Source organism: Phyllobates terribilis, unplaced genomic scaffold, assembly GCF_046119375.1.
Source record: "Phyllobates terribilis strain yellow unplaced genomic scaffold, ASM4611937v1 Scaffold_7__3_contigs__length_470593459, whole genome shotgun sequence".
Lineage (NCBI taxonomy): Eukaryota > Metazoa > Chordata > Amphibia > Anura > Dendrobatidae > Phyllobates > Phyllobates terribilis.
In genome coordinates, this window is record NW_027362767.1 from 387,907,746 (window position 1) to 387,930,760 (window position 23,015).

Consider the following 23,015-nt stretch of genomic DNA (forward strand, 5'->3'; position numbering starts at 1 on the left):
AAGCAAACACAACATAACAATAGCACAATATAAACAAATGACCATAACCATGAACAAAAGTCAGACCCAAGTTCAGTACTTGCAAGCCCTATATTCGGGTTTCCAATACCGTAAAACAAAAAACTATACTGTGAGGGGAGCAGCCCACCACCAGGAAACCGGAGACTACCGAGGTTCTCACCCTAATCTAGCACACAAACACCCTGTCCCTCCCTATTAAAGAAAAAGAAAAACCTGTCCCTACCGCCCTACCAATCTATCCCTACCTGTCCCTACCTGTCCCTCTCTGACCCTCACTACCAACCTAATGCTAACTACCTATCCCTAAAGACTGTCCCTACCTGTCCCTCCCTGACCCTACACATCCACCTGACCCTACAAATAAATATAAAATATAGAAAGGACTAAACTAACCCTATCACAGACACACATACCCTAACTCTCCCTAGGGCACATTAAATGAGAACCCCCTCCATAGAAGGGAAGCCCTCCCTGCACCCAGCCTCTCATACTCCAGTGAGCGTACTTTTGCCAGGTCACCCAGGATGTTCCTAATCACCTCTTCCCGGGGGAGGACTTTATGCTGGGTGGACACTAAACACCGTGCATTCCACGTGTAAAACCTAGTCACTAAACTAACTAAGAAGACAGTGCCCCGATCTCGGCCACCAAGGGACCTGAATGCCCCATAGGCCCACTCCGCATAGGAAAGGCCTGCCAGCCTAGGCCAGCCAATGGAAGCATCCACCCTACTGTAGACCTCTGTATTAAAGGGACATTGAAGCAGGAAGTGCTCCATGCTTTGAAGCATGCCGCCACACTCCTCGCGGGGACAATCCCGGTCATCAGAGTTCCTGTACTTCAGGTTGCCCCTCACATACAGTCTCCCATGGAAGCAGCGCCAAGTCAAGTCCCAAAACTTCAAGGGGATCCGTTTAGAGTTTAATAACCCGAGCCCCACCTCCAGATCCCGGCTTGGGCAATCCTTGAGGGACAGGGGCTTCTGGAAGTGGGTCAACAGAACCCTATTGTCAAGTAACCTCCTTGACAAGGTCCTGATCTCCCACACTCCCAGACCCCACCGGCGGATCGCCTTCACAACCAGGGTAGCATAAGCCGGAAGATGCCCATGAGGCGTGCGAAGGTCCTTCACCCGCCCTCCTGTCTCCCATTCCTGGAAGAAAGGCCGAAACCACCCCCTACAGGAGAATACCCACGGAGGAGCCCTCTCTAACCAGAGGTTGGCGATGTTTGCCTTAAGAAAGGTGTTTACTAGAAACACCACCGGGTTGACCATACCCAACCCTCCTAGTCTCCTCGTGCGGTACGTGACCTCCCTCTTGATCAGGTTCAGCCTATTCCCCCATAATAGTTGGAAGAACAGGCTGTAGACCCGTGTCCAAAGAGGTTCTGGCAAGATGCAGACGCTGCCCAGGTATATTAATAAAGGGAGCAAATACCCCTTGGCCAGGTTAACCCTTTCCCTCAGGGTCAAGGACCAACCCTTCCACTGATCCACCTTCTGGGCGGCAATCTTAAGTCTGCCCTCCCAGTTTTGCTGGGGATAGTCCCCCGGGCCGAAACTGATGCCTAAAATTTTTGCTGTGGCCTGAGGCCCTGGGAGGGTGTCCGGGAGATCGAAACTTGGATCTCCCCCTCCCAGCCAGAGACTCTCACACTTATCCCGGTTGATCATGGACCCAGAAGCCACCGAGTAGCGCTCAACTTCAGACATGACCCAGTCCGCCTCCTCTCTCGAGGATACAAAGAGGGAAACGTCGTCGGCGTACGCCACTACCCTCAAGGTGGCCTCTGGCTCCGCCCGGTCCATCCCGACTCCCACCAACGGTCCGCGTTCCACTCTCCTTAAAAAGGGGTCGATCGCGAACACGTATAACAGTGGGCTCAGAGGACAGCCCTGGCGGACACCAGACCTCACCTCAAAAGGGGGTCCGACCCAACCGTTCACAAGCGGAAAAGTCTCTGCCCCATTGTATAATACTCTCAACCAATCAACAAACCTCCCGGGCAGACCGTACCTCAGAAGGACGGACCAGAGGTACTCATGGTTAACCCGGTCAAAGGCCTTCGCCTGGTCTAAGGACAGCAAGTACCCCTTCCAGAGACCTGCCCTGCCCTGCTCCACTGCCTCTCGGACACCGAGCACAGCACTAAAAGTACTGCGGCCTGGAACAGAGCAGTGCTGGGCCCCCGAAAGGAGCCGGGGTGCAAACTTCACCAATCGATTGAAAAGCACCTTTGCCAGAACCTTTCGGTCCGTATTGAGAAGCGCTATGGGACGCCAATTCTCAATACGGGACGAGTCTTTACCCTTTGACAGGATAATCAGGGCGGACTTCCTCATTGAACCGGGAAGAATGTCCGAGGAGAGACATTCATTAAAAACCTCAGTCATGAGGGGGACCAAAGAGTCCCTAAAAGTCCTGTAAAACTCGGATGTTAAGCCATCCGGACCGGGCGATTTTTTGGGCCGGAGCCCATCAATGGCCCGTCTCACTTCCTCTTCCCTGATTGCTTCTGCCAAACCATGAAGAGAGGGGTCATCCCCTGGTTCAGGGATGGTTTCAGCCAGGAAAGCCGACATCTCATCCCGATCTGGATCCCTCCTTCCCAAGAGATGCGAGTAGAAGGATCTGACCACCTCCAGGATCCCTGATTTGGATCTGTTCAGGGAACCTGTACTGTCGATCAGTCCTGTTACCATCTTGCAACTCACTGACATCCTGCAGTTCCTGTAGGGGTCGGGCGAGCGGTACCTCCCGAAATCCCTCTCAAAAACTAAGGATGTGTGCCTATCATACTGGCACCCCTTGAGCAAGGCCTTCACCCTGGAGATTTCCTCACGGTCCCCTCCAGTCGAGACGAGCTGCTCGAGTTTCCTCCCCAGCTCCCGATACAGGCGGTACCTGTTCAGGCCTCTGAGGCTCGAAAGCTGACGGAAGAACCCCGCAACCCTTGTTTTGAAGATCTCCCACCACTCAGACTTACTGCTACAGAGACCCAAGAGAGGTACCTGGCTCTGAAGAAATTCCTCAAAGGATTGTCTCACATCCGCTTCTTCCAACAGGGACGAATTCAGCTTCCATAGGCCTCTCCCTATCCGGGGAGTCTCTGCAACATTCAAAGAAAAGGAAATGAAACAGTGATCGGAGAATTCCACCTCAACAGCGGACACTGCAGAAGAGACGGCTTCCTCCTTTAAAAAAAACCTATCTATCCTAGACCTACAACTACCCCTATGAAAGGTGAAACCCCCGTGACCTGGGGTGTGCCGGATGTGGACATCCACCAGGCGAGCTTCGCTTGCTATGCTGTTAAGGGTATTACTATCAAAAGCCAGCCTTCGGTCTCCGGGGCCTCCCCTATCACGGGGTCTAGTTATAGTATTAAAGTCCCCACGGAAGACCACCTGCCGGCTGGTAAAAAGATAGGGCTTGATCTTCAGGAAGAGACATTTACGGTCCCACTCTGACTGTGGACCATAGATGTTAATGAGCCGGAGCTCCTGTCCCCCCATGAAGACGTCAAGGACCAAGCACCTCCCCATTTCTACCTCGATCACCCGTCTGCATTCCACCGAAGCGGCCTTAAAAAGGACCGCTACCCCGCTATACGGCTCGGCCGCAAGAGACCAGTATGAGGGCCCGCACCTCCACTCCCTCCTTGCTTTGTAAATGGCCCCCATGTCCGTTAGTCTGGTCTCCTGCAAAAATAAAATGTCAGCCTCAACTCGGTTGAAAAAATCAAAGGCCATAAATCTGGCCGCATCTGACTTTATACTGGCGACATTAATCGACGCCAGAGTCAACGGGGTAGGTTCCGCCATCATGGGTGATTGAGTTAGACGGCCTTCTTTTTGACCGTACCCCCAGATTTTTTGTGCTCACCTTCAGAGGAGGAGCCAGACTCTCCCCTCCTCTTTAGTGACACCGAGGTGTCCATAGCACCCGTCACCACCTTCCCAGTACCGGGTTCCTCACCCCTGGACCCCAGAGCAGTCCCCCCCCCAGAGGAAAGTGAGCCCTCCGGAGGACGGACCCCGCCGCTCCCTGAAGGCACCTCAGATGTTACCGCCGGTCCCTCACCCCCGACCTCCGACACAGCAGAGTCATCGAGGGCATGGAACCGGTTGGAGAGGGGGATCAGAGGGGAGCCGGTGAGCCCTTCCGTAGGCACCTTAGTGGCCAGGGGGGGGGCCTTAGATGTTTTTGCCCCCTTTCGGTTCCTCCCCCGACTCTTACTGGTCTTACTGTCACCTTTTGTTTTAGGCTGCTCCACCACCTCCTCGTCCAGACTTTCATACTGGGAGGAGTCATCAGAAGCAGCCACCTCCTCCCTCTCCATCCTCCTGATCTCCTCGTTCACCGCCTCCTCCCCCAGGGCCTCAGGGGCACTGGCTGCCGCTTCCGAGGAGGGTACAGACATCACCCCAGTCGCCTGGGGCTTATCCTGCCCCCTACCCCTACGGCGCCTCACCTGATGCCACTGGCGGGCAGATGTATTGGCCACGCCTTCCTTCACTGGCCCCTCAGCCCCTCTCCCGCCCCCACCTCCAGCATCAGCAGAAGATGAACCGCCAGGGACTCCCCCATGGCTCACCCCTGCCTGACCAGAGATGGCGTTAGAAAAGGAGCGGGGGCAGCGGCTGTACGGGTGACCTAGGTCACCACACAGGTGACACCTAATGTCACCACAGGCCGCGGCAAGATGACCTACCCCGCCACACAAGGCACATTTCTGTACCTTGCAGCCCGCGCTGAAGTGGCGGGGATCACCGCACCTGTGGCAGACCTTCGGCTGCCCCTGGTAAAAGATCAGGATCCTGTCCCTCCCCAGAAATGCTGAGGAGGGGATGTGGGTGACAGTACCGCCTGAGACCTTCAACCTCATCATGAAGGTCCAGCCCCCTGACCAAATGCCAAACTCGTCCCTGTTCTTTTTTGGGACGTCCGTGACCTCCCCATAGCGGGAAAGCCACGTCATAATATCGACCCCAGAGAGTGACTCGTTATTTGTCAAAACGGTCACCCTCTTTACGCCATTTTGGCGAGACACCGCCTGCACGGCAAAGTCTCGCCAGCCGGGCTCCCCCTTCACCAGTTCAAAATTCGACCAGAAAAGCTCTAGGCCCTCCGGTCGAACAAAACTGATGTCAAAGACGGGGGTACCAAAAGGATGGATCAGGGCAAAGATGTCAGTCGCCCTGAAGCTCATCTTCAGGAGGAGCTCCACGACCCTCGATCTTGGCGGGCACGCTTCACTGCCCCTCCACCGAAGACGGACCACATTCCTCCTGGCCACCCCCTGCCCGGCTGTCAGGAGGGACCACACTGTCTCCCCCTCCCTTTTATCTTGGAAGGCGGCCAGGCCATGTCTATCCAGCCAAAAGGCCAAGTCTACCGCTCTTCCCTCTACCTCGATCGTCCGTTCTCCCTTTTTGAGGGCCTCGAGGAAACGGCGCCGCAAGTCACCATCCCTGAGGTCCAGAGGTGAGGAAGCCCGCCCTGAAGATCCCGAGCCCCCAGCTACTACCCCCGCAAAACTCCGGGGACCAGCAACCGGGGGGGCAGATGGACCAGCCCCACCCCCACTACCAACAGACACACCATTCTTACTCCCTTCCACAGACACCTCAACACTTGTATCTTCAATCACAGCCACATCCATACCCACGCTATCCCCATCCACGTCAGTAGTCACACCCCTCGCCCCACTCTCACTCACATGCACACTGGGGTCACAGTTTTTTTTTTTCTGCAAGCATTTTTTCCCTGCAGCAGCACTGCCGCCACCTGCTGGCAGCACCTTCCCTGCCGGGGGGTTTTGGGAACCTGGTGCTGCTGCCATTTTTGCCGGCGCCCCTGCCCCAGATAAGCCCGTGGGCACAGAGGACACCGACAGGCAGGCACCTCCTCCGTTGTCTGCCGCAGCCGTGGCACCACTGCTCCCAGCAGTAGCAGCTGCCGGCGCTAAGCCCCGCCCCTTTTCGGATGGAGCCACGCCCACTTGGGTGGGGTTTCCCCGCGAGGCCACGCCCCCCGCACCAGGCAGCACGGTGGGGGCCCCAGAGGCCACACCCACCGGTGCCGTGGGTGACAGGGAGACCAAGCCCCCCGCACCAGGCAGCACAGTGGGGGCCTCAGAGGCCACTCCCACCGGTGCCTTGGGTGACAGGGAGGCCACGCCCCCCGCACCAGGCAGCACAGTGGGGGCCCCAGAGGCCACTCCCACCGGTGCCGTGGATGACAGGGAGGCCACACCCCCCACACCAGGCAGCACGGTGGGGGCCCCAGAGGCCACTCCCACTGGTGCCGTGGACGGCTGGGAGGCCACACCCCCCGAAGCCGGCCGCGCCGGGACCCCCGAAGCCGACCCGGAACTGGGTCTACTCACAGGGGCCCCTGGACCAGCGGCACCAGCTCTCAGGGGCATAGCACCCCCTACCGTCACACCCTTCACCACAAACAGCCTGGCCACCCCAGCTCCGGCGGCCGGCCCCAGGCTAGGCCACTCCCCCTCAGCACCCAGCGGCGGTGGAGCCCCCCGCGCTGACCCATTACTGGGCCCCTGTGCAGGGGGCCCCGACCTCGCCACGGATTTTGCCAGGGGAGCAAGCCCCACCTTTCCTTTATGAGCCGGCTCTGCCGGAGCCGCAGGCCCCGCGCCCTTCACCTTACCAGGTCTCTGGGTCCCTGAAAGTGATCCAGATTTAGTGGATCCGTGCGTGAGGGACCCAGACACCCCAGCACACGCCGCCGGAGATGCGGCCCCGGCTGTCGGTGCGCCGCCAGCAGAGCAGGAGGCAGCGGCAGATGTACAAGCCGCGCCCTGCACGCCAGCACGCGCACCAGGTGCCAGGCCAGACCTCCCTTTTACAGGGGATCCAGCCTGAGCACCACCACAGATCACACCCACCGTCGGGCCGCCCTCCGCGCCATGCTCCATATCAGACACCTTGGACCCACTGCCTCCATTACCACAAACAGAGGCAGCGCTCTGCGTGCCATGGCCTATGTTCTCCCCGCTCCCTCGCTGTGGACCCACAACAGAGTCCAAGCCGGGGTGGGTGGCGGGTGCCGCACAACGGGACAGGGGGGCCCCAGAGAGGGGGACATACACAAATTTATGTGCAATAGATGTTTTCTTTTTTTTTTTTGCTTTTCTCTTCGTCCCCCTCCCGGGTGCCTCATCCTCGCAGATCTCATCCCCGAACGTAAGCTGACCAAAACGTACCGGGGACTCGATCTGCTGGATCTGCTGCATGATAAGGCAGCCCCCCTCACTGCTGCTACTCCCATCCTCCTCATCCTCCCCCTCGCTCCCGCTGCCCTCTGAAGGGCTAGAATCAGACGGGAGAGCCATCTGCTCAGGGGCTATCCCGCTATGCGATGCCTGGAGATCACTTACCAGGCCACCAGGCGGTGGGTAGGGTGCGACCTCCTCCACGCATACCTCTTCTTCCTCCTCCTCCACCGCCTGGCTGGGGCCCTGCGACCCCTCCAGAGCCCCACCGGTCATGGCTCTGAACCGGTCATCATTAAGCAGCTTCTCCATGAAGGGTCCACTGCCCGCCAGTATGGTGCTCCTGCGGTCTTCCAGGTCCTGAATGGCCCGCTTGATCTTCCGGACCGCGGCGGATAGCTCAGGCTTCTTACTGCCAGAGGCCCTCACGGACCTCTCCTGAGCCACCCTCAACTCCCCCCAGAGGGAACTTAGCTTCTTTGTGGCGTCCTCATATTCGCAGAGGTGCGCATGTATACGGGAGGCATAGGTGACGGTTGCCTCCCTCGACGCCTTGGTACCCCAATCAGGGGGCACCGCTGCAGCACCTCCGCTCGTACTCGACCTACCTCCGGAGGGAGGAGCCGCCGCGGTCGTAGCCTCGGGGGTCCTCCGGGTCCTCATGCTGGAACCCCTGCTGTCTTGGCCAGATCTTGTAGCCTTAGCTGGCTTGGTGTTCCTCCCACCCCCCGCCAGCTTGGACCGGGAGGTGGGAGCCGGGGGCCCAGCCCCGGAGGCCAGTCCCACTCTGAGCCCTCTTTCCTGGGAAGGGGGCAGACAAAAAAGTCCCAGATAGAAAAAAAAAACCTCCCTTCCCAGGAGCTCTCTCCACAGCAGCACACAGTCCAGGAAGCACAGTGCACTCAGCTCACTGCAGGCTCCACCTCCACCACTTCCTGAAACAAGCTGCAGCAGGCTGAACTGGAATGGAGCCTCTTGCTATATGCACTGCAGTCTGCTATATACCCTGCCTGCCTGCCTAGCACTGATATCTCTGCAGCAGAATTAGTCCTCAGAAGGACTGTTAATTGAGATGGATATGTAGAGAATCTTGTAGAACACCTACACTAACTATTAAACAACCAAATCTCTCCCTAGCTCAGTAGCACCTCTCCCTACACTGCCTGATTGCAGAGTAGACTATGACAAGCACAGCGGCGCCAGGTCTGATGACACTGTGCGGCCAGCCAATCACTGTAATGCCACAACCAATATGGCTGCGGGATTACAGTGTGTGGCAGACAATCCCTGCATATTCATTGGTGCTCTAAAGAGCACCAAACATGCAGGGAGGGGACCCAAGCTCCCGCCGAGCAACCCCGGAAATACTCGGCGAGCACCGAGCATCTCAAGCAGTGATATGTTCGGGCGAGCACCGAACAGTAGCGAGCATGCTCGCTCATCACTAAATACTACACTGTGTGCAGAATTATTAGGCAAGTTGTATTTTAGAGGATTATTTTTATTATTGATCAACAACTATGTTCTCAATCAACCCAAAAGACTCATAAATATCCAAGCTTAATATTTTTGGAAGTTGGAGTGTTGTTTTTTTTTTAGATTTGGCTATCTTAGGAGGATATCTGTTTGTGCAGGTAACTATTACTGTGCAGAATTATTGGGCAACTTAATAAAAACCAAATATAATCCCATCTCACTTGTTTATTTTCACAAGGTAAACCAATATCAGTGCACAAAATTTAGAAATAAACATTTCTGACATGCAAAAACAAAAAACAAAAAAATTAGTGATCAATATAGCCATCTTTCTTTATGATGACACTCAACAGCCTTCCATCCATAGATTCTGTCAGTTACTTGATCTGTTTTCGATCAACATGGCGTGCAGCAGCCACCACAGCCTCCCAGACACTGTTCAGAGAGGTGTACTGTTTTCTCTTCCTGTAGATCTCACATTTTATAATGGACCACAGGTTCTCTATGGGGTTCAGATCAGGTGAACAAGGGGGCCATGTCATTATTTTTTCTTCTTTTAGACCTTTACTGGCCAGCCACGCTGTGGAGTAGTTGGATGCATGTGATGGAGCATTGTCCTGCATGAAAATCATGTTTTTCTTGAACGATACCGACTTCTTCCTGTATCGCTGCTTGAAGAAGTTGTCTTCCAGAAACTGGCAGTAGGTCTGGGAGTTGAGCTTCTCTCCATCCTCTACCCGAAAAGGTCCCACAAGTTCATCTTTGATGATACCAGCCCATACCGGTACCCCACCTCCACCTTGCTGGCGTCTGAGTCGGAGTGGAGCTCTCTGCCCTTTACTGGCCCATCCATCAAGCCATCAAGAGTCACTCTCATTTCATCAGTCCATAAAACCTTTGAAAAATCAGGCTTAAGATATTTTTAGGCCCATTCTTGACGTTTTATGTTATGTTTCTTATTCAAAGGTGATCGTTTTTCAGCCTTCCTTACCTTGGCCAAGTCCCTGAGTATCACACACCTTGTGCTTTTTGATACTCCAGTAACGTTGCAACTCTGAAATATGGCAAAACTGGTGGCGAATGGCATCTAGGCAGATTCACACTTGATTTTCCTCAATTCATGGGCAGTTATTTTGCACCTTTTTTGGCCAACACGCTTCTTGCGACCCTGTTGGCTATTTGCCATGAAACGCTTGATTGTTCGGTGATCACGCTTCAATAGTTTGGAAATTTCAAGACTGCTGCATCCCTCTGCAAGACATCTTACAATTTTGGACTTTTCAGAGCCCGTCAAATCTCTCTTCTGACCCATTTTGCCAAAGGAAAGGAAGTTGCCTAATAATTAAGCACACCTTATATAGGGTGTTGATGTCATTAGTCAGCACCCCTCCTCATTACAGAGATGCACATCACCAGATTTACTTAATTGGAATTATTTTTCTGTTTATTGTAATGAAATGTGATATGTAAATTCTGTTACTATCCGCGCAATGTGTTATAGTTGGTCTTCTCTCTGTTGTCTTTTTGCGATGTTACCTGTTCCATATCATGTCTTTGCGAGTGGTTGCCCATTCTCTGTCCTTCATCAAATATGGCTGCCGCCGTGCGGCGCATGTGCGAGACTGTCCTTATCCAACTGCATCCCGCAAAGCTTCCGTACAGCGGAAGTGCGGGCCATTGACGCCAATGGAACGCATTGTTCCCGCCTACACTTCCGTTGGGAACCAGCCGGAAATGACGTGGCGGAGGGGACGAAGGTCATTGCGCATGCGCTGCGTATATCGGCGTTTGCACCTGTATCTTAGTGGAGTGGGGTATATAATGATGGCGGTCCACGTGCACAACCACAGCCCCCTGAGGAAGCAGTATGCGAAACGCGCGTCGGGGCTTCAGCGCATCATAAGGGTTTTACAAGATACATGGGTGAGCCATCTGACTTCATGGAGATATTATTCATGACTGTTTTGTATTATTGTCTGAACGGTTGGAACTGTTATTGAACTTATATACTTGCAGGTTTCTTGCTTTTGGTGTTTTGCTGACTATATATACTTCTACTTTGATAGATTATTTATGCACTCCCCTTTTATGGGATTAGTCACACATATACACCAGAGCGTAACCTTTGGCTAAGTGCTGTCAGATGACCCCAGGTGTATCTCTATGTATAATTGCCGCCCTGATTTTGTGTTTTTCACCCCTAGTGACCTGTCAATTTTTCAATAGTACCTTGATTTTAACATTTATATTCAATAAAATTTTCTATTTTAATACAATCTAGTATTGCTCTATACTTCCTTATGGGGGTCATACTCCATATTCTTATAGGTCATGTATTTAAGTAGGAGTACCCTGAACATACAGTATGGTGTTAATGATTTACCATAGAGTTCGGTTCAATTGTATTCTTACTTAATTGGTAGTTGGCTCTCAAGCCTATGCAGCTTGGAGTAGGACAACATGTATAAAAAGTATCATGTGATCAAAATACTCATTTGCCTAATAATTGTGCACACAGTGTATGTGGCTGGGAAATAGACCTTCCAGCAGATCAAAAGTTTGTGCTATTAGTGTGGCCCAGACAGAGACACCAGATCACATTTCAGCATAGAACTCTGTTGTGCTGATATTGTGCTCCATGCAGGACTACACCTTTGAAAATATAATATATGAGTTTGTAATTTTTTTGCGCAGAGATTCTGCTGTATACAGGGCTCGTCCACCGTAAAAAATCTAATTTCTTCTATTACTATCGTGATATATACAACAGGCCACATCTCAGCTTGTAAATTATTTTGTGCAGAGATTCTGCCGTACACAGGGCTCTTCCACTGTAAAAAATCTAATTTCTTCTGTTAGCACCATTATCCATGATACATAAAGCAGGCCACATCTCAGCTTCAAATTCATTTGTGCTGAGATTCTTCTGTGTCCAGGGCCGCACAGTAATAAAACTATTTTTTTGTTGCTAATAGCGTGCTCCAACTCTATCTGAGCAACATGAGTGGGAAAAAGCGAGGTCATGGTTGAAGGGGGAATAGGATTGGTATTCAAGGTGGGGTAGGTGGTAATGTTAGTGAAAGCTCTAGAGAACCAACACCATCATGTCCTATCCAAAGATAACTGACAACTTTTGTTACTGGACGGGCTACTCCACTCCCTTTCTTTGTCAGCTGCACAGCGGTACGCCTTATAGATGAAGGACAGAAGGAGCATGTGCTCCAGCGGATGAAAATTGCTGCATCACGTGGCCTGTCCTCCTCTTCCTCCACCTTAACATCACACAAAGTACAGTCCTCAGAGGTGGCACCCCAATTACCTTGGTTTCCCCCCTTGTCACAACTGTCCAACCGCCCAACTGACTGTAGGGAACCACAGATGGGTGAGTCTGCAGAGCTGTTCACACATTCTAAGCCATGGTCATCAGAGGTCTGCTCCGAAGATTCACAGACTCAAGAGTAGGAAAGCATCCGCACCAATGCACCAAATTTTATTCCTGTTGGATCCGGGGCAGGACGAAGTAGAATTATGACCCTCATCACCAGATCACCAGATGTTAAGCCCCGGGGGGGGAGGTGATTCTGATGAGACTCAGATACTTGAGGTGCATGCAGGCTGTACTGTGCTGTCAGGGCAGGAAGAGGAGGAGGGTGACTCTCAGAGCAAGGAAGGAGAATAGAGAGGATAATGATGAGGTTGTAGATCCCACTTGGTGTGAATCCAGAGACACACAGCTGAGTAGATCAGCAGAGGAGGTGGAGGAGGAGTAAGACGATGAGGTCTACCGCACAGACACAGAGTGATGCAACCACGACAAACACTGCATCCTCAGCCACAACTCAGCAGCAGACACGTGACCGCTGCTCGCAGGGCGGCAAGGGTAGCCTGGGCCTTTATTGACACTGCAAAAGATGAGCCAACTCACATTACCTGCCAACTTTGTAAAAAATGGCTTAGTACAGGGAAAAATTGCAATAATGACTACAACATGCATGAACCGTCACATGCGGGATCTACATTCGTTAGTCTGAGAATCTTACTGTGATAAAATGCGGACCAGCGGGCCTCACCAACCGTCGGCCGCCCCATCAATCACATCTGCTGCTTCTTCCTCCTCAGTCACCATGCCAAGTGTTCTTACACAGGTCTCCGGTCGCAGAACCTCCACTTGTTTACCCACTCCAGTCAGGCTGAGTGAGAGCCCGTCAGCTGTAACAGAAGTGGACATGCCTGCTGTATTTGCTACACCGAGAACACCACATTTTTCTTAATCCACTGTAATATCTGCGCCTGCACCTCACTCACAGTCCAGCAGTTTGTTGTGTTCACCCTACTCCAACCTCTCTCAGCACAGCAGCCAGCCCTCGGTCCTGCAGTTGTAGTCACGTAAATGATGGCAGTCACAGTCACCCAGTACCAGTTGCCCTGTCACCATTACTTCTCTAAGAAAGCTGTGCCTTCGCTACACCAGCATATCGCAGACAACAACACCCATTCCTTGACTAAATCTTTGTCTGCTAGGGTGCATTTTACCACAGACACCTGGATGAGTAAGCATGGCCAGAGTCGTTACATCTCACTTACTGGGTACTAGGTGACTCTGGTGGCAGTGGGGGCAAGTGGGGAAAGAGCTGCTCCACAAGTCTTGGAATCCCCAAGGCTTGTGGGACAAACCTCTGTATTTCACACTTCCTTCACTGCTGTCACGCAAGGTGGCGGAAAGACTTAGTGCAATACAAAGGTAAGAGGGAAAGGAAGCTCAGACTCTAGGGGGGAGTGGAGACCTCCTGGTTGATAGAATATCGCCCTGTCTCCCCCTATATTGGCTCTTCACCAATCGCTGCACGTGTTCCTCGCCCTGTGTTTCCCTGGCATTTGGCCCTGGCTAGGGAAGGAAGGGGATGAGCACTAGTCGATCCCCACTGAACAGTAAAGACAACAAGGGAGGACAAACAAGGAAAAATTGCTTAGCTTTAGATGACTCCAGACAAATGCGCACACGTCCTCAAGCACCAGAGAGGAAAAATTGCTGCTCTCGCTCAAGCCTTCACAAGGAGTAATGAATACCGCAGGCAGCTCCCTCTGACACACAGCAGGTATTTATACACCCAGGCCAAGGTGTCTGTAATGCCAACCATAGAGATCTCCTGCAACCAACTGTCTGTCACTTCTGACTCACCCGTGACAGTACCCCCCCTCTACAAGTGGCCTCCGGACACTCAGGACCGTGTTTCTCAGGATAAGAGGTGTGGAATGAATGAACCAACCTGGGAGCATTCACCTCTGATGCTGAAACCCACATCCTCTCCTCTGGACCATAGCCTTTCCAGTGCACCAAGTATTGTAGAGAACGACGTTGGAGACAAGAATCTACAATCCTCGAAATCTGGAACTCCAGATTACCATCAACCATTACTGGGGGTGGTGGTAGAGGTGAGGGCTCAAGACGTGTTCCACATACTTCTTGAATGACCTGTGGAACACATTATGGACCTTAAGGGCCTGAGAAAGTTCAAGACAAAAGGCTGCTGGGTTAATGACGGTGGTTATTTTATAGGAACCAATAAATCTATGTCCCAACTTCCAAGAAGAAACTTTCAATCTTATATTCCTGGTAGACAATCACACAAAGTCATTCACATTCAGGTCTGAACCTGGCAAGCGTTTTCTGTCAGCCATACGTTTATACCTGTCTCCCATGATCTTTAAATTACTCAGAACACCTTGCCTCTCTGAGGAAAGCGCCGAAGTAAACCGTTCCTCCTCAGGAACTCCTGAAGCTCCTCCCCCACTAAATGTACCAAACTGTGGGTGATAACCGTATGCACCGAAGAACGGTGACCTGCCAGTGGATTCTTGACGATGATTATTAATGGCAAATTCTGCCACGGTAAGTGGGATGCCCAATCCTCCATATTTTTCGAGACTAAATACCTGAGGTAGGTCTCCAAATTCTGATTGACATGCTCGGTCTGTCCATTTGACTGAGGGTGGAAGACAGAGGAAAAAGATAGCTTCACCCCTAGATGAGATCAGAATGCCTTCTAGAACTTGGAAACAAACTGGGTCCCCTGATCTGACATCACATCGAAGGGAACCCTGTGAGGCTTCACGCTCTCATTTATGAACACCTGCACAAGTTTCTTGGCATTTGGAAGTACAGGTAATGCGACAAAGTGAACCATTTTACTGAACCAATTTACTATCACCAAAACCACAGTTTTGCCTGCAGAAACCGGTAGATCAGTAATAAAATCCATGGACAAGTGTGTCCATGGCCTACAAGGGATAGTTAGTGGAAGAAGAGTGCCAGACGGACGGATATGCAAAACCTTATAACACATGCAAATACTAAGGGCAGCTACGTGTTCAATCACATCTCGATGCAACCCCGGCCACCAAAAACGACAAGAGAGGAGGTCCGCAGTTGCCTTACCACCTGGATACACAGCAAGCACACTTTGCGGCGCAGATCAGATGGTACAAATAACTTTCCTGAAGGGCAGGAGGCAGGGGAATCCCCCTGAGCCTCCAACATCTCACCTCTAGTTCAGGATACAGTGCTGAAATGACTATCCCTTCTGTAATTTCGGGGCAGGGTTCTCATGGTTACCACCCCCAAAGAAGCTCCGGGACAAAGCATCAGCCTTGACATGTTTTATCCCTGGACAAAAAGTGACAACAAAATTGAGCCTAGAAAAAAACAGGGACCATCTGGCTTGACTAGGGTTGAGATGTTTAGCTGACTGGAGATATAACAGGTTCTTATGGTCAGTAATAACAGTAATAGAATGGACAACCCCCTCCAACCAATGTTGCCATTCTTCAAACACCAATTTGATTGCCAAGTTCCCTATTACCCACGTCATAATTTCTCTCAGTCGAAGACAATTTTTTTTTAGAAAACAAGGCGCATGGATGACATTTACAAGGGGACGGACCCTGAGACAACACAGCCCCAACCCCGACATCCGACTCATCAATCTCCACAATAAAGGGTTGGGAAACATTGGGTTGACTGAGTATGGGTGCAGTGGCAAAATGATTCTTTAAGGAAGAAAAAGCCTGGAGGGAGGCATCTGACCATTTGGAAGAATCAGACCCCTTCTTAGTCATGTTAGTAAGGGGTCTCACAATTACAGAGTAATTTTGGATGAATTTCCGGTAAAAATTAGTAAAGTCCAAAAAGCTTTGTAGAGCCTTCAGGTTCTCGGGAAGTTCCCAATTAAGGACTGCACGGATCTTCTCTGGATCCACCTGAAAACCCGAAGATGACATCAAGTACCCCAAATACTGCACCTCCTGAACAGCAAAAACACATTTTTCCAGTTTGCCAAAAAGTTTTGTTATCCCTTAATATCTGGATCACCTGCTTAACATGCCCTCATGTGTCTCAAAATCAGGTGAGTAAACCAAAATGTCGTCCAGATAAACCACCACAAACCTCCCCAGCAAATGATGGAAAATATAATTTATGAAATGCTGGAATACCTTAGCTCCTACAACCTGGCTGTATAAATCAGGAATCAGAGGAAGAGGGTATAGATCATGGATGGTAATTTGATTTAATTCCCAGAAATCTAAACAGGGACATAGACCGCCATCTTTTTTCTTCATAAAGAAGAACACTGCCACCACGGGCAAATATGAGGGTCTGATATGTCCCTTCTCCAGAATTTCGGCAATGAAATCCTTCATGGCTTGTCTCTCAGGGTCAGAAAAATTATTCAGTCTGGATTTCTGTAGTTTTGCTCCGGGGGTCAGGTTAATAGGACAGTCATAAGCACGATGAACGGCGGGCAAAAACTGACACCCCCTCTCAGAAAAAAAGTCCTCAAAACCACACAAAAAAGCAGGTAAAATTTCCGTCGAGACAGTAGCAAGGGAAATATCTAAACAGTTCTCATGGCAATAATCTCCCCATTCAATAATCTCCCTGGTTTGCCAATCCACCAACAAATTATGTTTAACAAGTCAAGGAATACCCAAAACAATCGGTGTGGGAAGATTGTCCAGGAAAAAGCAAGGGATTATTTCACAATGAACTGACCCCACACTCAGTTTTACATTATGTACAATCTGAGTAAATGCTATCTGTGCAAGTGGCGCCGAGTCGATGGCGAAGATTGAAATAGGTTTATCTAAAGTACAGCAAGCAAGACCATGAGTTTTCACAAACTCAGCATCAATCATGCTGACTCCGGCTCCACTGTCAAAAAACACAGAAATTTTCTGGTTTTGCTCTCTAGCACCAACTATGCGGGAACTGCAGGTTGGCAACAAATGCACCCCTTGTTTATCCAACTGCAGACTACAAAGAGTTAATCAAGTCTCCTTTTGTTTAGGAATTAAAGGACAGGTCCCAAGAAAATGTGCCTTTTTCCCCACAAAAAAAACATACGCCTTTTTTGTTGCGACTCTCCGGGAAGATGTATGAAGCAGAGACACCCCCTAACTGCATGGGTTCCTCCACCTCTTCCAGTACTGGTTCACCTTCAGACCGCTCTCCCAGCAGAGGTACACAACCCAGACAAGAAGGCCCCGGAGAAGGTGGTCTCACCCGTCTATCCCGTAGGCGTCTATCAAGATGTATGACCAAAGACATGGCAGCCTTATATACTGCCAAGGCATCTTTCAACCTTTCAATAAGCCCCTCACAAAATTGACTTCTAAGGGCTGAGTCATTCCATTTGGAATCCGTTGCCCGTCTACGGAATTCCGAACTGTATGTCTCCACTGACCGATTTCCCTGCTGAAGGCGACGTAGCCTAGACTCAGCCAAGGAAACTCGGTCAGGGTCAACATAGATAAGGGCCAGAGCCCCGAAAAACACCTCCACAGACTGGAGACAAACCGAGTCCTGCGGTAAGAAAACACCCAGGATTGTTGATCTCCCTGCTGTAGAGAGATCACAATTCTAACCCATTGCTCCTCATTTCCAGAGGAGTAAGGATGAAGTTTAAAATATAGTTTGCAGGCCTCCTTGAATACAAAAAACTTGTCCCTACCTCCTGAAATCCTGTCTGGGAGGGCAACCTTAGGTTCAGGCTGGATAGGCCTACCTGCAGAGACCCCCACATTGGCGACATGTAGCCGCTGATGCTGCTGCTGAACCTCACCGCGGAGGTCATTCACCTCCAGAGCCTGTGCAGCCCATCTGCGAGATATGCAGCTGAACCCATACCAAGGGAGAAAGGAGAAAAAAAAACTCACAGAGAAAAGAAAACACAGTGTCAGATTTTTTTTCCCTTTTTTTTCCTTTACAAAATGTGCTCGACTGGTGATAATGTCACACAAGGTGTGGGAAAGACTTAGTCCCACACAAAGGAAAGAGGAAAAGGCAACCCAAACTCTAGGGAAAGGGGGGAATGGAGACCTCCTAGGCTGGACTAGTGTCACCATGTCTCCCCTAACGACCCTATATTGGTTCTTCATACGCCTTTCCCTGGCGTATGGCTAAGGCTAGGGAAGGAAGGAGATGAGCACTAGTCGAGTGCCACTGCACACTAAAGACAACAAGGGAGGACAAAACAGGGGGAAACTGCTTAGCTTTAGACAGCTTAAGTCAAATGCGCACACTTCCTCAAGCTCCAGAGAGGAAGAGATACTACTCTTGCTAAAGCCTTCACTAGGAGTAATGAATATCACTGGCACCTCCCTCTGATACACAGCAGGTATTTATACACCCAGGCCAGTGTGTTAATTAGCCAGAGGAAGGTAGCCACTGGGTCCTAGAGACAGCCTCTAAGAAGATGTCTGCAATGCCAAACATAGAGATCTCCTGCAAGCAACTGCAGGGCGACTGTCTGTCACTTCTGACACACCGATGACACAAGGGCTGACTGCAGTGCTGAGAGAGGGTGGAGTAGGGTGAACAAGACAAACTGCTGGACCATGAGTGAGGTGCAGGCGGAGATGTTACAATGGATTGATAAAGATGTGATGTGCTCTTTGAAGCAAAAACAGCAGGCATGTCCACTTTCATTACAGCTGACGAGCTCTCACTCAGCCTGACTGGAGTGGGTAAGCAAGTGGAGGTTCTGTGGTCAGAGACCTGCATGACAACACTTAGCGAGGTAACAGAGGAGGAGGAAGAAGCAGCAGATGCGATTGATGGGACGGCCGATGGTTGGTGAGGTCCGCTAGTGCACATTTCATATGTGAAGATTCATGCATGTAGTAGTCAAATTATTGCACTTTTTCACCTTCACTGAGTTTTTCATTTGCAAAGTTGGCAGATAACATGAGTTAGCTCATCCTTTGCGGTGTCAAAAAAGGCCCAGGCTACGCAACTCTTGCCGCCCCTGCGAGCTACAGACACGTGACCGCTGCTGGCCACAGCCACAGTTGTGGCGAACGATGCAGTTCTTGTTGTGGTTGCATTACTCTGTGTCTGTGTGGGAAGCTGCTATGTAACCTCCTCGTCTTCCTCCTCCACCTCCTCAGATGAGCTACTCAGCTGCGTACCTCTGGGTTCACACCAAATGGGATCTACAACCTCATCATCATCCTCTCTGTTCTCCTATTCCTCACCCAGAGAGTCACCCTCCTTCCTCTTTCTGCCCTGACAGCACAGTACAGTCTGCTTCAGGTATCGGAGTCTCATCAGTATCACCTCTGTGTTGATGACACACAGATCTACCCTCTGGACCTGATATCACCTCCTTACTAACCAGAATCCCACAATATCTGTCCACTATTTTATCTTTCCAAAAGTTAACATGGATAAAACCGAATTCATCATCTTTCCACCATCTCATTCAACCCCTCCAACTGAGATATCCATCAAAGTCAATGGTTGCCCACTCTCCCCGATCCCACAAGCTTGACTCTGATCCCTCCTTCAAACCTGAGATCCAAGCCCTTTCCACTTCCTGCTCACTCCAACTCCAAAATATCTCCTGGATCCACACATTCCTCAACTATGAATCAGAAAAAACACTAGTGCACGGCCTCATCATCTCCCTCCACGAGCAACCTCCTGCTCTGTGCCCTCCCTTCTAACACTCTCGCACACCTCCAATCTATCCTAAACTCTGCTGGCCAACTAATCCACCTGTCCCCCACTATTCCCTGGCCTCTCCCCTCTGTCAATACCTGTACTGGCTCCCCGTTGCCCAGAGACTCCAGTTGAAATCTCTAACTTTGGCATTCAATGCCATCCAAAACCTGTCTCCTCCATACATCGGTGACCTTGTGTCCTAGTACTTACCTGAATGCAACGTCCGATCCTCACAAGACCTCTTTCTCTACTCCCCTGTTATCTCCTTTTGGCACAATTCCATACAAGATTTCTCCTGTGCATCCCTTCTACTCTGGAACTCTCTACCCCAACATATCAGACTCTCGCCTACCATGGAAATCTTTCAAATGTACCTGAAGACCTACCTCTTCTGACAAGCGTACAACCTGCAGTAACCCTCACACCTCCGTACCGCTCTACACTCACCTACTGTATCCTCCCCCATCCCTTGTAGATTGTGAGTCCTCAGGGGCAGGGTCCTGTTTTCTCCTGTACAAGTCTGTGACTCTCTTTTGTTCAAGATTATTGTACTTGTTGTTTGCTATGTATACCCCTTTTCACATGTAAAACGCCTTGGAATAAATGGCGCTATAATAATAAATAATAATAATTATACTATTTGTAGTGTGGGTCAATTGATGCCACTATTCCTGGTGTCTGCCCCTGTTTTGGCAGCTTTTGGGCTCCTTTGAAGGTGTTTGGTTTTGCCTCCCATTAAATGCAATGGGATTCGGATATGTTTGGCGAACACTGAAAAATTCAGCCAACGGAACCGAATCGAACCTTGAAAGGTTCGCTCATCTCTACTTGTACAGCTAAAAGATTGAGCGGATCTGTTTGTTTGAAGGGGAATTACCTAAATAATTTAATTGCAGAGGGAGGAAAGCTATTTTTACAAGAGCAATTCTTGATGCATTAAAACGTGGAAAACAGGTTGCTATGGCTAATATTTTATATTATTATAGTTAATATTTTATATCTTGCTTTATCATTTAAACAATTTATATCTATATATCTATATTTAATAACTATGTTTTATATTAGATTTATAAATCTTATTCATAAAAAAGAAAGGAAATGGTGTTGTCTCTGTTTAAAAACTGTTGAAGGCATTGAGAGCTGAATTAAACTAGTTTTAGGGAATTTAACAGAATCCATACAATGGTGCACAGAGGCTATGCTTTGGTGTATTCGAGCTAAATCATAATTGTGAAGTAGATGAAATTTCCTTTGAAATCTGAGTTAATACTTACTACTCCCCAGCGTGTGCTCGAAATATGGAAGATCTCTTGAATACATTTCACAAGATTTTGGAAATTTTCATCCTTGTATTCAAACCGGCTTCCGAACACCACAGAGCAGATCACATTGGACACAGAACGTAACAGTGGGTAATTGAGATTTATTGGGGATCCTAAAATAACAAACAAATGAGTAAATCACCAGCTCGAGGTGCACAGAAGAATCTTGTCATGGTTTTTAAATTGAGCACCTAAATGTGTGGCGATCCAGCGGTAGAACTAAGCTTTATTTAAAGAAACACTCATCAAATTTTTATCCTTTTAATATATTGCAATCATCATATTATATAACACTGTGTACTTACAATTGCTAATTTTGCCTTTCAACCCAGTTAATTCTTCACTTTTCTATTTTCTCTCCTCTATGTAGAAACAGGAAGTCTCTTTTCCTTCCATGAGTCTTTCCCCTCTTCAACTCCTGACCCAGCTGCTCCCTCCTCCCCTCTGCCAGGGACTTTGAATGGATATATAATTGTAGTTCCAATGATGAGTCATGCAGGGAAAAGAGACTTCATTTTTCTACATAGAACTTAGAAGGATTCAGCAAGTTTTTTATTCACATGACGTCATAGACCTAATGGAAAAGAGAAGGATTAACTGGGTAGAAAGTTAAAATGAGCAATTGTAAGTACACAGTGCCATACAATATGATTATTGAAATATATCAGGAGGATAAAAACTTTGATGGGAGGAGGAGTGCTTCTTTAATAAGCAGTACAGTGAATGCTTCAAAGACTGGGGTACTATGATGTAATATATTTGGGTTATGGGATATTTAACTTGGGAAACACCGAATTTTTAGCAATGTAGAGTATCTTATGTTCAATATAAGCAAGATATTCTATTAGTTATATAGATTGGTTTCCGAAACCTTCCATCAATGTAACAGCTTTATGGCCAACCAGGCACAACTTCCAATACTTACAGATTTAAAAACAAAAATAAGGATTTTTATTGATGCTCTATGTCCTACAAGTCTATGTGATTAGTATGAAGTATAAATGTTGTGTGACAGATTCCACTAAAGCCATGGAGAAAAAAAAGGTATAGATACTATATTACCAGAGTTATTAAACTTTACCATTATTTTTTCTCAGAACTTCAGTTAGATTCATAGCCTCTTCTCGTATCCTCTCTTCAAAACTCTTCTTTCCAATGCTAAAACTACCCAGGGTCAGCACCACAAAACGTCTCATCTCCTTCCATTTCTCACCATTACTGAACGCAACCTCTGTGTCATACAACAGAACAAAATATTCTATATCAAGGCAAATTCCACAAGTTCCTACTATTTAAAGATACATGCAAGTCAATAAGAATGCTCTCTTACAAAACTCAAGGACCCACCCACAAGGATCAATGGATAATCAAGATTAACATTTTGCAACACAAAAAATCAATTGTTTAGTCCGACGACATGTGTGATGTAACAGATGTGTACTGTGAGTATACAAAATATATAACTCATGTTTAGTACTCGGCTTCAACTAAAAAAGTTTATTAAAAAGGAATCATCTTCATAATTTTTGGTAAAAAATAATATTTTATGGCTATTAACTAGTGTGAATTTCCCCAGTACGTTCCTGTGCAGGACTGGACACAAAAAGCATACTTTTTTTTAGCACAAATTCACTGTTTCCATGATTACTAAATCATTTATCATCTTAATAATTTTCACTGGGGTCCAAATTATTTGCCTGTAACCTTCAATGTTAAAATACTCTTAGTTGATTCTTATTTAGGCAAGATCAGTCTCTCAATCAGAACCTCATTTTTTTTTATCCAGGGTGTCTCTTGGTTTGGAGGAACGATCGCATCTATGCATGGTATGGACAGCCTATTAATTTTAAAAAGAACCATGCAATACTTCATATTTCCTGTGCTAGTGCTGTAGGGAAACTGAACACTCGCTTTCTGATTTCAGCACAGTAATTACAACGGATGGCTGGGGT

The 23,015-nt window shown here is 49.0% G+C and overlaps 1 protein-coding gene across 1 annotated transcript in view; it reads right to left on the bottom strand.

Annotated features, from left to right (window-relative positions):
• The window catches only part of LOC141155531 (cytochrome P450 2F2-like), a 75,317-nt gene that overhangs the window by 28,926 nt on the left and 23,376 nt on the right, over positions 1-23,015 (bottom strand). Inside the window, exons 3-4 of the mRNA XM_073642398.1 lie at positions 22,145-22,294; positions 21,016-21,176 (exon numbers count right to left, since the gene is read on the bottom strand). Of these exons, the coding sequence (XP_073498499.1) occupies positions 21,016-21,176; positions 22,145-22,294 (311 nt within the window). The remainder of the gene's footprint in view (positions 1-21,015; positions 21,177-22,144; positions 22,295-23,015) is intronic.